The sequence below is a fragment of the Mesoplodon mirus genome, assembly GCF_964341445.2.
Source record: "Mesoplodon mirus genome assembly, chromosome: 19".
NCBI lineage: Eukaryota > Metazoa > Chordata > Mammalia > Artiodactyla > Ziphiidae > Mesoplodon > Mesoplodon mirus.
The window spans coordinates 24,300,404-24,316,119 of NC_138995.1; the positions used below are offsets into that span (position 1 = coordinate 24,300,404).

The 15,716-nt window shown below is 35.0% G+C and overlaps 1 protein-coding gene across 2 annotated transcripts in view; it reads left to right on the forward strand.

Moving 5' to 3' along the window:
- The window catches only part of CDH8 (cadherin 8), a gene marked incomplete at both ends in the record, with an annotated part of 359,837 nt that overhangs the window by 285,012 nt on the left and 59,109 nt on the right, over positions 1–15,716 (forward strand). For both annotated transcript variants that reach the window (XM_082605979.1, XM_082605978.1), the window contains one exon: positions 8,419–8,540. In XM_082605979.1, the coding sequence (XP_082462105.1) occupies positions 8,419–8,540 (122 nt within the window). The remainder of the gene's footprint in view (positions 1–8,418; positions 8,541–15,716) is intronic.

Below are 15,716 nucleotides of genomic sequence, written 5' to 3' on the forward strand. Positions count from 1 at the left end.
TCTATTCCTAAGTATGTAACATAACAGAATTCACGTATTTGTACACCAACAGAAATACACAAAATATTTATAGCAGCACTTTTCAGAATAGCATGAAACTGAAACAACCCAAATATCCACCAGTAAGAGAATAAATAAATGGTGGTATATGTATACAATGAAATTCTTTCCCAAACAGTGGAAAAGAATGAACTACAGCTGCCTACAACCACATTAATGAATTTACAAATACTATATTGAGCTAAAGAAGTCAGATACAGAAGTGTGTACTTTATATTATTTCAGTTTTTATAAAGTTCTGAAGAAGGCAAACTAATATAGTGTTAAGAAACAGAGTAGAGGTTACCTTGAAGGGCATAATGACTGAGATGGGGTACATGGGAAGCTTTGGGGATGCTGTTTATATCTTGACCTGGGTGATAGTTACATGGGTATGTTCATTTTATAAAAATACACTGGAATAAAACCATAAGGTGTATGCACTTTATTGTTTTCATGGCTTACTTCTACTACAAAAGTTGATCTCACACAAAAAAAATGTAAGGAGTTACCCAAATAATTAAAAATATGAAAATTATATTTCTAAAAATAAATTCACTAATAAAAATTCCATGTTAATGGAATCATCAAACCTTTCTTTTGAGGTTATTAGTTTATTAGGATATTGTATTGTTTGGGAAGTGATCCATCTTAAAAATATATTTTAAGGTTATGTTTTACGAGTGCTATGCTAAAGAGAGCCTGTGGGGAATAATCAGTTTTGTTTGTTTCTGTGGGTTGGGTTTTTCTTTTTTTCACTTGTTGATAAAACTGCCCTGGATTAATATTTCAGCTTTATCACTTCTTGGCTTTGAGTAAATATGGGCAAGGTGACTAGAGTCCACATGATTTCTAGGCACACTGGATGTTCTTTACTCCCTACTCTGATATGTAACTCATATAAATTTCAGTCTTACATAGCCTGAAATCATATTCCCATTTAAGAAAATAATGCCTTCACAGTAACCCAAAAAACCTCAAAGAAATAGTACATAACAGATCACACAATACATGCTGGGTAGTTTACAATATTAGTTTTCTTCCCTAATAAAGTGTGTCTGTGTTGGTGTGTGCGTGTACGTGTATGCATGTATTAGGGGCACAACTGTTATTCTAAGCTGGTGTTGAATTAGCATTTAAGCTGAATATTAGATAAATCTATATTCCTCTGAAAGTGTGAGTCTCCTTTATTAAGATTCTAATATATAAGGGATTTAAACTGAATTGTATTGTAAGAGTAATACCAAGAAATTCAGTTCCAATAATTTTGAATCAATCCTATTTGAAATAATTAGGGAAAAAAAACACTGAAGATTTAGTAATAGAAGCATAATGCAATTTTTGTTGGCAGAGTAGAATTAGAGATTTTGCAAAGACTTAGATTACCAAAGGGAGCATAAGGAATAATAAACTCATTACGGCATTTTGTTTCCTCGCCTCTTACAGTATGGAGAAAGATGAGATGTATAAAAAGGATTTAAACATGCACTTAAGGCTGCGAAAGGAGGGAGTCAGTATTTTCCAGTCACAAATTCAGCAAGAGTAGTACACAGTAGAAAAGAGAGGTGTACATAAAACAAAAATGAACACATAAAAACCATGTATGCATACACACATACACACAAAACAAAACAAAAAAGAATGTAGACAACAAAAGGAAACAAATTGGTAAGCATAAATAAAGAATTAAAAGTATCTGAGTAAGCACAGTAGTGTCTACAGAAGTCAAACTGTAATGTTGTACACATGAAACTTATATGATGTTCTAAGCCAGTATTACCTTAATTTAAAAAATACTTGGAAATCAAAAGCCATGAATCACTGGTTTATGTAAATTTAACTCAGAACTCTAGAAGCAGATTTATTGTCAAAGAAAAGGTCTTGGGAAAAAGTTTGACAAATAATGCATATTTATAAATTTTAAGTTAAAATGTTTAGTATATTAAAATAAAATAAAACTAGTAAGTGCTTAAATTTTTTTAAAAAAGAATTAAAAGTAGGTAATATTGGACTTCCCTGGTGGTGCAGTGGTTAAGAATCCGCCTGCCAATGCAGGGGACACAGGTTCAAGCCCTGGTCTGGGAGGATCCCACATGCCGCGAAGCAACTAAGCCTGTGCGCCACAACTACTGAGCCTGCGCTCTAGAGCCCGCGAGCCACAACACTGAGCCTGCATGCCACAACTATGGAAGCCTGTGTGCCTAGAGCCCATGCTCCGCAGCAAGAGAAGCCACTGCAATGAGAAGCCCGCGCACTGCAACGAAGAGAAGCCCCTGCTCACCACAACGAAGAGAAGTCCCTGCTCACCACAACTAGAGAAAGCCCACACACAGCAACGAAGCAATGCAGCCAGAAATAAATAAATAAATATATTTATTTTAAAGTAGGTAATATTATATAACATATTAATAAAAAAATGGAAAATGTAATAGCTCCATTCCCATTAGTACTAATTTTTCATTTATAAACTGCCATTAATGTTGCCTTTATTTAGAACATGACTGTTTTAAAGCTTTATATTTAATAAATAAATAGTATCTAAGAAGTTCATAACATCAGTTCTTACTTCAATGGCTCTAAAATTTTTTCCCATAGAATTTAACAACCATAAATGTGCCTACCTTATTCTTTAGAACTTCAACTCTTGTGAGCTGGAAAAAGGATACTGAGGGTTCATTGTAGAGAGTAGGAAAAGGTGAAGTGAGGTCTTGCCAAGGATTCCACTACGTCCAGGTTCACTTAAGATGAATGTAATAAATAAGAGACCTATTTCTCCCCATTTAGAGAGCATTTGAAAATGCTGGAGCCAGACAGCATGCATTTTTGTAGTCAGTAGGGAAAACAGACAGGGGTCAGTGAAGACTTAAACTAAAGTCGCCATTTAAGAGTCATTTTCTCCAGAGAGTTTAAGGCATTTTCAAATACGTCTAAGTCCACAACTTGCACAGTGAGGGAAAGCATTTCTCTACCTTTCTTGAGAGCGCTACTACTTGGTTAATAAAAAAACTATGCCTTACAAGCTTTGTTCATTTGATACCAGAGCCATGATTAAAGTTCTCATTTAATTCTAAACTAATCTAAATATGACTGAGATTTTAAGGAGTAAAACAGAATGACTTCTCTTTACAGCCTGGCTTGCTGGAATTTTCACAATCATATAATGAAAAATTATTAAAATTATGGTGGTCAACTGCTCCCTTGATGTTGAAATTTCTTGGTATGTATTTGAGGGAGATAATAGATTGTGGTTTTTTTTTTTTTTTTTTTTTTTTTTTGGCGGTATGCGGGCCTCTCACTGTTGTGGCCTCTCCCGTTGCGGAGCACAGGCTCCGGATGCGCAGGCCCAGCGGCCATGGCTCACGGGCCCAGCCGCTCCGCGGCATATGGGATCCTCCCAGACCGGGGCACGAACCCGTATCCCCTGCATCGGCAGGCGGACTCTCAACCACTGCGCCACCAGGGAGGCCCATAGATTGTGTTTTAACTGGTGCATCAATACAGTTGCCATGTTAGTGAAAGGGTAACACATAAAAATAATACTATAAAGAGAAAAACTATCAAAAATATTCCAGAATATTTTTGTAGAGAATATTGAGTAGAGTTCCCTGTGCTGTAAAGTATAGGTCCTTATTAGTTATCTATTTTATATAGTAGTCTGTATATGTCAATCCCAATCTCCCAATTTATCTCTTCCCCCCCCCCAGTAACCATAAGATTGGTTTCTACATCTGTGAGTCTATTTCTATTTTGTAAACAAGTTCATTTGTACCATTTTTATTAGATTCCACATATAAGTGATATATATTTGTCCAATAAAAATTTTTTAAAAGTCCCAACAGATTTTCTACCCTGCTGGTGTCCACTGGTTAATTATATTCCACCTTGTTTCTATGCTGTCTAATAATCTATGAATTAATAAACCATAACTAATGATTTAGAAATTACCACACCATTTATGGGCAAAATGTACATCAAAAATTTTTATCTTTAGTCACCAGAGAGCCTAAATTCACGACTGAAATTATTTTCCAAAACCTTCTTTGAAATTCCCATCAGTTGTATTTTAAATTTCCTAAGTTGCTATCTTTTCGATCAATCATATATTCAGTTAGAATCTTCCTGTTTTATAAACTTCCAGCATTCCTCTCATCCCTATTCAACTATAAATTCACTATTTTGCATTTCCCCCGTTGACTGTAATTTACTGCTCATGCCTTCCACCCTTCCACTCAAAGAAGGGTCAAGAATTATTTATTGAACCCACCAGTATATCTAAATTTGTCAAATCAATTTTCTCTCTTACAGCCTGAAAAGGAGAGGCTGTTTATTTCAATCGATGCCTGCAAAAACAGCAGCTTGTGGAAACTAGTTAGAAGCAAATTCCCAAGTAATGTAGACTTGGCAGTATTCCATTAACTTTGATTATAAAAGGGCAAAATTAATGGGCAATTCATGAGGCTATGTGACAGAGAGGTGACAGGAAGTCACTACGATTCAAATGGTGGAAGTCAAGGAGTTGTTTATACTAGGTGCCATTTCAGCCTTTTTTCCCATCATTATGTGGAAACAGTCAACTTTTGTGGCCAATTGAAATGGGCTTCTTTTCCTTCCAGACCACTTTGTCACATCTCCTGTGTTTAGAAAATTAATCTTTAATGAATGCTAATCAGGTTTCTAATTATCATATCTTTATATTTAATGTTTGTGTATCAGATGAAAGGCAAACATTTTGGGGCCAGTCACAAAGGACATGAATAATTTCCTTAGAAGCTTATCTAATTAATTTTTATTGCTCTATAATATCTTTAAATTTTGAACTCCCATCACTTCATTAATTTAGATAAAAGTGAATCTTCAGCATTTAAATATGACACTTGTGTCAAAAATTATAAGTTGAAATAATTTCAATTGTGCATGTTCATCTAGTATAGATAATGATAACACATTTTGGGGATATTTTGGGGATATATGGCACCAGTTTATTTTATTATATTTTATTGTTTTTCTCCTTGATTTAGCAGTTTCAAGAAATACTCAAATAAATGTCTGGGACATTCATATGCTTAAGAAAACAAAATTAAAACAAACCATAACTTCTCTTGTCAGTAAGCTTTATGCTAGCTTTTAAAATTGTAAATCTCATCAAAAAATACTTCAGTGACTTGCCAGTGATCATATGATATAGCCCCTATGCTCGTGATCTTCTAACAATATATAGTGATAGCTCCCAAACCTACATTACTTCTAACAACAGAAAAAAATTAGATGGTATTATTCTAGGGATCTGGGCCCCTGGATAGTTAACCACCACGCTGTCCCAGATCTTACAATAAGAAAAAGCATATATTACTTTAATGTTGAAAGTTATCCCAGAAAGAAGCTCATGGAGATTCTCTAGCCTCTATGCTTGAGTTTTACCACCTGCTGGCCATCTAGATCTAAGAGATAATTGCAGTTTATTAAAACTGTGAGATTAAGAGAAGAGAGAAGTTAAGAACATGTGCCTTGGCATAATTATCCTTTTGCCAAAATAGAGTAAAATCTGTATATACATGTTTGCCTGTGGCATGTGTGTGTATGTGTGTGTGTGTGTGTGTCTGTGTACAAGGCATGAGAAAGAGGGAAGACAAAGAATATCATGTTTCGTAAACTTGGCCCAATCAACCATTTTCAGTGACTCTAACTCAGTCAGCTCAGCATTTTCTTCCCTTCCCCAGGAACAAAATCATGTTTAAAGAGTATGACAGCTTTTTCTTGTACCTGCAGTTTTCGAAGACAATGCATCTATTATTCACTGTTCAAGTCTATGTTGACCATTGTCTGTTTATGAATTGAATGCTTAACGAGACTAAAACATAATAGAAGGCTCCTCTAATCACTTATATACACAAGAGTTGGTCTAAGACGTGGCACGGAAGAAATGAATGTTATGTAACTAACTAACTAATCAATAGTTCTTAGAGTTGGAATACAGAGAATCACAAAATCAATCAACTAAAGGGACTTTGGGCAAAATCGAAGTATGAGGAAAAATATGGAATTTAAATTGTTCAGTTTCTCACAGAGGCTTGCAGATTATTAGTGCAATTCTGAGAATATCAGTCGTGGTACAACCCATTAGATTTATCCAGCTTGATTTTTTATATTTGTACTCAAACCTCAAATAGTGGTCAAACTTGAAATAAAAATTTATAACGAACCTGTAAGCATTCTTGAGGAAATGGCAGTGATTAGTTACCTTACCAGTAAACAAACAACAAGCAAATATACTTTGTTTTAAACTTCATCAATATAATACTGTGAAAATGACTCATGTTTGTTTGGAAGGCCAAAACTACATTTTGGAGTCTTGGGAGTTACTTTGTGAGTCATATTGGTAAAGGCATATAGCCCTGTGAATGTCAGTCTCCACATCACTAACCCACAACATGGGGATCACATTACCTACTACATAGCTCTTCAGTAAGGACTGAATGAGATGATTCTGTGAAATATCTTGCACTGTACATAGTGCACACTGAATATGCACGGTGCTGATGTTTGCAATTATAAAAGATAAATTCTAAGATACACTTGACTATGTGCCCAATATGATCTGGGCACTTCTAATTCTTCTCATATAATGTGTATGATAGTTCTGTAAATAAGGTGTCAAGGTCTTGAGTTTCAGTGTCCTCAGGAATAAAATGAGCTTAAATAACATGTTCAGAATCATGTTGGTAGTGGGAGGCAAAGATGGGGCTCCAAACATTTGTTTCCTGCAAACACTAGATTCCCTTTTACTCTTCAGTAGCTGCTATTCAGCTCATGATCAGACTAGAAAAGAGATGTAAATCTTTAAGGACATAATGAGACCTTATTTCAAATACCTTATAACTCATTTATCTACCTGATTCAAGTAGATAAAGGGTAAAATGTAAGTTTCTTGTCCTCAGAGTCATGTGTTAGACTTTTTTTAACTTTCCCTTCCATTGAAGCTAGGGAGCTGCATGCCTCCTCTCTGAATGAGAATGAATTAATTCATTAGACATAAGACAGTAAAAGAAAAAGGACATATTAGGTGAGACATTTAAGGCCACTGGTGTGATTTTTGGGAATTGAGATTTTGTTCCATTACTGAGGTGGTTGGAATTCCAAAGGATAATATTCATCCATCCATAGTTAATCAAATTAGAATATTGGAGAATAGCCATGGTAGTTAAATTCCAATCTTGTAGCATTGCCAGTGGGGTAACCAACTATAAAATTGTAACATGGCTGTGATTATTTGGCATGTGCTTTAAAACACTTTTATATGTAATGAAAAAAATGAGTATTTGAAGGTTTCAGAGGTCTGAATTTAATCAATTGTCAAAAAGAAGAGTCTGATATATCAAATACAAGTCTGTTTCTTCATATTCAAAAGCCAAAGATTTTTCCCCTCCCAGCTTGCTTATAAATATTCAGTGCCACAGAAACACAAATAAATAATTGGCCATTTTCAATGCATTCTGTATAATTTACAAGCGATCAAAAGACTATTGCATGGTACAGTCAGAGTCCAATGGTACTGCATTTATTAGAAATAAAAAATCATCATGTGGGCCAAGTCAGCAATGTATTAATGGGCCAAATTTCTGTGCATGCATATTTGTGCATGTATGCGTGTGTGTGCACGTGTGTGTGTATAATTTTTTAAATTTAAGGACTTAAGGCTTAAGGATTAAGGTCTGTGCTACTGGAATTGACCTGGAAAGATTAAAAGATTATTATCTGTTTACACTGATGAAAATCTTTATGAAAATGACATATTAAAATAACTTGGGCTTATCTTACTCAAAAAGATCCCAAGGTCAATTTTGAATAAAAAATAAAATTCATAAAAGATATGATTCCCTTTCTTTAAGATTATCCCTTTTATCAGTATTAAAGATACCTTCTCAACAACTGATTTGGTTCTAGTCTTTTTTCAGTTTTTGATGTTCATCTTTAATATATAGTCAGTCGAACAAGTAATAGTGCAGAAATGGGCTGTCTACCCAAGATAAAGAAAGAGATAAATCTTTGTCACCTACAGCATTCTTTTCTTTTGTACAATGGGCTTTATCAATAAAATAAAGCTTTCTTCATCAAGGAAACCTCTTTTAATTTATTCAGAAATGGTCTTTATCAAGCTAAGCTCCAGAAAATGGTGTTTGGAATAATAATTTATACTTTTTTTTAAGCAGCCAAGCACTTGCTACTTTTCCTTGCTGAATGGTCAGATTCCATAATCAACATGTTGAAAACACCCTAATTAAAGGAAGTTGAAACAGACACACAAGCTTTCAAGAAGAAAGTTGAATTGCACATTAAAATGCAATTATCCTCAATGCTGATGTTATTTTTTCCTTCCCATAGGGAACCACAGTCAGATATCCCGAGTACCTGTTGCTATTAAAGTGCTGGATGTCAATGACAACGCCCCTGAATTCGCATCCGAATATGAGGCATTTTTATGTGAAAATGGAAAACCCGGCCAAGTAAATATCTCCATGTTGTTAATGCTGAATATGTTTGTATACAACTGTCTCATATTTGATTAACCTGCATTATAGTGTGCACTTGCATCATTTACAATCTGCAAAGTCATAGGCAAGAAACATCCAAATGGGAACAGAGAGGGAGTATTCTTCTTTCAGAGATGTTAATTCTCTTCCTACTTATGACCAAATTGGCTCCTGAAATGGAATGACCTGCTGTGCCATGAACCCAGAGCCAATAAACTATATCTTAAAATATCTCAGGGTATGGATGATCACAGGGGAGGTCTTAGAGTGATGGGGCCAAAATTTTAACCTTCAAATGACGGGGAAGTGAGGAAAAAGCCCTTGGGAAGGCATGTTTGTTTCATATCAAATGTAGAAACAACACATAACATTGGAACCCTGGGAAGACCAATGGCAGGAAGTGAATTTTTAAATCTGTAAAGGTGTAGCTATATTTAGATAGACATAATGTGAACAACATGTTTTAGACATGCAAGTAAAGCATCTGATAATTGTGTATTGATGTATTGATGGAACTTTTTTTCTTTTAAACTGTCTTATGTAGCTTAGATAGGACAATGCAGACACAGAGAGAGAGAGACCGGGAGAGAGGAAGGAAGGAAGGGGGGAGGGAGGAAGGAGGGAGAGAGTTAAGAAAGAACGAAAACAAAACCTGCTATATTCTGAATGTCAAAATGGAAATAGTCTATGTAAAGTTCTAAAAAACATAAATGTAATAGACTTATTTTAACAAGGTGCCAAAGTACTGTATGTTTAAGAAATTTATCATTTTTCAACTTCCTAATTTATTTCTGGATGGTGACATTTTAATTTAAATAAACAGCAGCTGACAGCATGACACTGGAGTTGTTAATCCAACTATTCTTGTGCCTCACGTGGGTGTTAGGAATTCAACTTACTATTTGCCGAGCAGTTTACCTGACAAGAGTCAGCTTTTTTCCACCTAAGAAAGGAATAGAACTGTGGCTCTATACTTTTATTTAACTATTACAAAAGATCAAGTTGCTACTCTCCTATAAAACAGTGGGCATTTTCCCCTAGACTACTCTCCTGTATCTGAAGGATTGGCATTGTTTCCATCTACCAAAAAAAGATACACATACATGTGCACACATACAAAGTAAAAGCTAAAATTCTAATAATAAAATTGAGTAATTTTAAACACTTAGACATCATAAATGTTGTTATAATCAAAACATTCACCTTCAGCAATCATATGCCAAAGATGACCTCTTTTTAAAAATAATATTCTAACATTAGTTTCAATGTTTCTTAATTTCATCATGTTGAATTGCCCTCTATTGGTCTTATCTTTTGAGTGTTTTTATTTGTGATCCTTTGAGGATGGAGTGTATATATACTTGGCAGCAAATATCATTTAGCTAAGTTGGTGAATGCAGTTGGTAGAGAGAGTTTGATCAAAATATATGCAGGTCAGTTTCAAGGATATGGTTGTGTGGGCCAGATTGTTGCTGGGGTAATGCAGACAATCACAGAGATATAAGCCAGACATTTTTGATCATAAAGAAACTGTCAAATGCTTTAGAATTTAAATAAAACTCCATTGTTCATTCAAAACTCATCACACGAGTTCAGAGAGTCAATGGCATTGATATTTCAAAAATTACACATTGGCTTCACTTGTGATATTGACATGCATGCCTTTGGACCTCCTGGAATCTGGAGGTTTACCCTGTGGATTTTGACTGTTTCCAAGGTTTTAATGATTCCTCAGCAGTTTTTATCCTCAGAAAAAAATGCATTGTTTCATCAGCTTTCCTATGCAAGATCAAAATAAAAAGAAAAAGTTGATTCTTTGTTTTATGATTTTTGCAAATCAACATGAATGACTCAGTCTGTGAAAAAATGTTTATGTTGTGTGTGTCCACTGCACTATCTTATCCTCAAATGAATCTATTTAGGCATGTTTATTAGAGTTCATATTTACATGAAGATAATCAGATCTTTGTCTGTTCAGCATAATTTTTGGACATATGGCTGACTGGTTGATACACACGCAGTTGTTCAAGTAGCTCCTGAATTCCTTGAATCCTTTGTGCTAGTCAGAACTCATGTTTGATTCATTATATCATTCCTAAGTCACTTTTAATAGCTCAAGTATCTCATTTTTATATTTAACATTTTCCCAAATTCATTTTTGTTATCCACACTAAATAGTGTTCACTTATATAAGTTCAACATAGATACACTTTCAATCGTGTCTCATAATACCATACAAATGGCTGACTCACTTTGAAATTAGAATATTCATTATCACATTCATGCAAAACAAATGTCAAAGACTGAATTAGCACTAAATTCACAGTCATCTCAGTATTTTTCAACAATTAATGTCTGCTTTATAACAGTCTCAAAGAAAGGAGTGCAGGTGACTTTGAAATGTCTAGTTTGCCTGGAAGATATGGATTTAAGGCTAAACTCGAGGGGGTCAGCTTCCTGGGAGATGATGCAGCTGAAAATCATTAGCAATAATCAAGTGCAAGCCATTAAAAAAACTCAACCCGTAAAAAAATCTTCTGGATTGAGTGAGCCTTTGTAAAGAGTTCTTTAAAACATCTCACAAAATGAAAACCAGTATCCACATGAACGTAGAGAATTCTACTGCACTTGACTCTTTTCTGCTGGACTCATTTAAACAAAGAGTCCAAAAGAGAAGAAAAGAAAAAGAAAGAAAAAAGGGAGGCCACCTTCCTCTTCTCTAAGATAGATCTCTGGTTCATGGTACATCTGTGTTAAATTGTCATAGGTTTACTTTGAAAGTAGAACTGGAAGTCCTGTCTCTTCCTCCCACCTTCCCACGATTCTGAAGTAAAAGATGACATTTTCTTGAATTGGTTCCCTTAAGAGAGTAACAACCACCCATGACAAAGAGAGTTCACAGTCAATATTATAAAAAATCAACGTGAATCCCTTTTGATTAGAATCCTTTTAAATAATCCCTCCACTTCAAAATTAGATGTTGATGTGGTATTTTCTGATGGCTAGTTACTCTTATTTAAAACAATTTTCCCCCAATAGTTACAGGTAATTTATCTTAAGTTAAAAGTTATAAGGTGATGTATACCTTTAGTCTCCAATTCAATAATGCCATGATATAGTCATCTACAAATTACTTGGCCCTCAGTTTAACAGGATGAATAAAAAGATTCTCTCCACTTGCTCCTCTTTAATGGCCAAAGCAGAAATGAGCGTATGGGTTGAGGATTTCAAAATTAGAAGGCAAGATATCTGACTGAAAGTTCATGTGTCTAATAGGATGATAGGTTTTGATCAGACAGTAAATATTTATTGAACACAAACCGTATGCCAAGACTTGGCTGGGTACTGGGGATTTAGTGGCAGACAAACATCAGTCTTTTCCCCTCACAGAGTTTTCTCTCTGGTAGGCACTTGATAAAATTAGATGTGGTAGAATTTCAAGAAAATACCTCAAATCCTCTGGGCAGAAAGGAGGTTGAAGAGATGAGAGGAAATGGAACTATCTTAATGAAAAGACCGCTTAGTATAGGACACATTCCACCAGATAGGAAACATCTATCAAGTGCTGAAAAGGAGTCAGCTGGGGATAAACCAGGTTCTGTCTGAAGAGAATGGTACTCTGGTGGGATGGGTGGAGGACCAGGTAACAGCTCCTTCAGGAGAAACCAGTATCTTCCTTCACTATGAGAACACCATACTCAAAGCCAAACATGAAAGAGGAATAGAGAACATCAGTGGTCAGTGTTGGACAGAAGGCCTTCCATAACTCTGTTCTACATCTTATCTCCTCAGAAGGGTCTTTCTAAGATTTCATTTCAGGTGCTTACCTCTTGCTTACCATACATACAGAATTAGGGTAATGTGCTCCAGATGGTTCATTGACACAGGGACTGAACTGAAAATATTGTGTTTCCAGGGGTGACTCAAGGTCTCTTGCTCAGTCTCAGAGAATATTTATTATTTGAGAATTAGTTAGCAGCTGACCTCTTCAGCTATTTTTCCTTCAGGAAGGAGCTTCCCCTGTTACTATAAATAAATCTAGTGGAGTATAATTTGAGCTTCATCACCATCTACAGAAGTCGAGATGTTCTATTTAGCATCAAGTTAATTACGTCTGGGTTAAAAACATACTTTGGTTTATCTCTTTTAATCCCTTCTATCTCTGACCAATACTGCAGCAATATAAAGTTTGCTTATCATGGGAACATCACAGGTCAAAAAAGATAATAGCCCATACTTATAGATACGTATCTAGCCAATGCTTGTCATGTAGTAATGGATATCCACAAAATTTCAGAATGATTCTGATTTAGTAGTGACAGATATTTCAATAATTAGTTTCTCAGATATTACCATGGAAACACTTGTTTTATTCACACAGAGTGCACAAATGAAAAATCATTCACTTATTTATTGAACAGTATTTATTGTGTATCTACAAGATGCTAAGTATTGTAATATGACCTGGGGAAACAATGTGAAAAGAACAAAAAAAGTGTTCTCTCCAATGGAACTGAATGAGGAAGAGGGATAATAAAAAAAAAAACATAGAATGAGTCAATAAATTTTGAAAACTGAGTTGAAGAAAACAACACAGTATAGACAGAAGAGAACAAAGAAAAAGCAGAGATCTACTTTACGTAGTGTTGTAAAGAAAGTTACTTTTTAAAGGGATATCATTTAGGCTGAAACTGAACAAAAATGAGAAAGGGCAGTCATACAAGAAGTGGAAACAAGAGCCTTCTAGCCAACAGGATAAGCTTGTGCAAAGACCCTAAAGGGAGAAAAACCTTGGTTTGTTTGAAAAATTGAATACATCTGTGGCTGAGTATAATAAGAGTAATAAGCAAATGTAATACGAGTGTAATAAGCAAGAATGAAATTGGACAGAAAGAGTATTATGTTTGAATAAAATCCATACACACACGCAGATGCGTGCACATGCAATTAAACAGGAAGAGCATCTAGAAGGTTGTAATTGCAAAAGATAATGGTAGCCTGGCCTAAGGTGCTGGCAGTGGAGGTGGAGAGAGGCGACTGGGGAGGCTGCATGCTTCCATGAATGAAACAATACATACAGACATCTAACATGCAATCAACATCACCGTTCTGGGAGTTTGGTGTTGCAGTGACATTTTACAGATATGGGGGCTGAGGCTGATAAGAGTAAGGGTCTTAACTAAGGCCATGAAAAGTAGGAAAGATGGGCTTCAAAGTCTATTCTTGGAGGTGCCCCAGTCCCTGTACTTTCTAGGATTTCACAATGCTTCCCAAGGAGCAGACTTTGAAATTCCATTGCCTGTGTGACACAGTTTTTAGAAAAATAGTAATGAGAATAAGATTCTGATCAAGAGTGAGCACTTTTCAAAAGAAAAAAAAAACCCAACAACTCCTGTGATCAATAACACACTCTATTCAAAAGCATTCCACATAATAAGAAAAGTAAAATTATCCCTTGATAAATAGCAGCAATAAGTGAGTTTGCTACCATATTTATATATTTTTTAGTTTCTGTTGGTCTTTTTCTAATAAATGTGAAACAATAAAATGAAATTATGGCATTTTATAAACACTCATGAAACAATAAATATAGGAGATTTAATTTTAACTTTCCTGCCAGAGGGCATCTTTCAGGATCTATCTGCATACACAAGAGAGAGACAGGATTGATTTTAGAACAGATGAAATTGATGGCCTCAACAAAATGCATAAAATATGATTTTCATTTTACTTTAGGTAAAGTAAGGGGAAGGTAGATTAGTGGAATGTATAAAACAGTATTTGAAGAAGTCATGTAAAAAAACATTTCAAGAGAGTCATTAATAGAAGTATAACTTTTAGAGTGCAATTTTGACAGAGGGGAAAAAGCTAAAAAAACAAAGCAAAAAAGTGAAAAATACTCGGAATTTTTGAAGGTTTGAAACTAGCACAATCTAAGTCTGAGTCACAGCTCTGCCATTTACTAGTTTTGTGACCATGGGTCTTAACTTCTGTTAGTTTAAACTCTCACATTTTAGAAATATCTAGCTCAATATCAAGTGCTCAATAAATAATTGTAATTATTAGTATATATTTTAACTAGTTTCATAGTTTCAAAAGCAAAATATTTTATTAGTATTGTTTTTGTTGTTTTTATCGCTGTTATTGTTATATATTTATGATCCTTGATTTGGAGCAAAACACTATAAACAATGCCTAAATGGGTCAATATAAAAGAGGACAGTCTATTTCCCTGTATTGGAATAACTCTTCCTCTGATAATTCACAAGTGTATTTGTCAAGAGTGAAGAAAGGGCTTGTACTTCACTCCTCCCCATATGAATCTGTGGGCTAATATAATTATTTTTTTTTAAGTACAGCAGAATCAACTTACAGGAACACATACAATCTAAATCTTTTTTGAAGTCATGTTTGCAGCCTCTATATGCTTTGACTGAACTTCTTGCATGATTCCAAATCCACATGCTTTATTCTGGCCCTTTACCTAAATATTAGGATTGATGATCCACAGAAAAAACAATGGTATAAAGGATTGTTTACAGATCTTGGGTTGTTACTGACTGATGTTCTCTCTTCATGTTATTTTCAACCTACAAGTTAGTAAATAAGAATTTAGATGGAAGCATGGTATGCGCACGTGTATGCTTGTTTTTATTTGTTCATGGAAGCCATGGTGATGAGCATGTCTTTTTCAAGAAAGTAAAAATGACACCAGCTATTAGGAAGTTTTAGTCTTATTAGGCTTTGTGTTAGTGACATAAATTGGGTAAGATCTGGTACCAAGAGAAGCTGATGTATTGTTGGAAGGGCAGAGATGCAAATAGAATTAGTGCTATAACCACCAAGCTATGTAGATACAACACCTTCAAAAGGAGATTAAAGAGGTCTCTGGGCCTTTAAGACTCATATGGGGTTCTAGAGGGTAGCGTGTCTTAAAGTGACAGCCTGAGAAACACTTTTAGGGTATAGCATATCAGTATATGGTATGGTGCGTGGTATGTCTGGGTGTGTGTGTGCGCATGTTTTACCCAATAAGATTGGGAACCACTATATTAAATGAAATTAAAGAACATTATCTTCTACTGGTTTTGTTTAACTGTAAGATCCCCTTGCATTTATAAATACATATGAATCCCCAAAGGGCTAGAA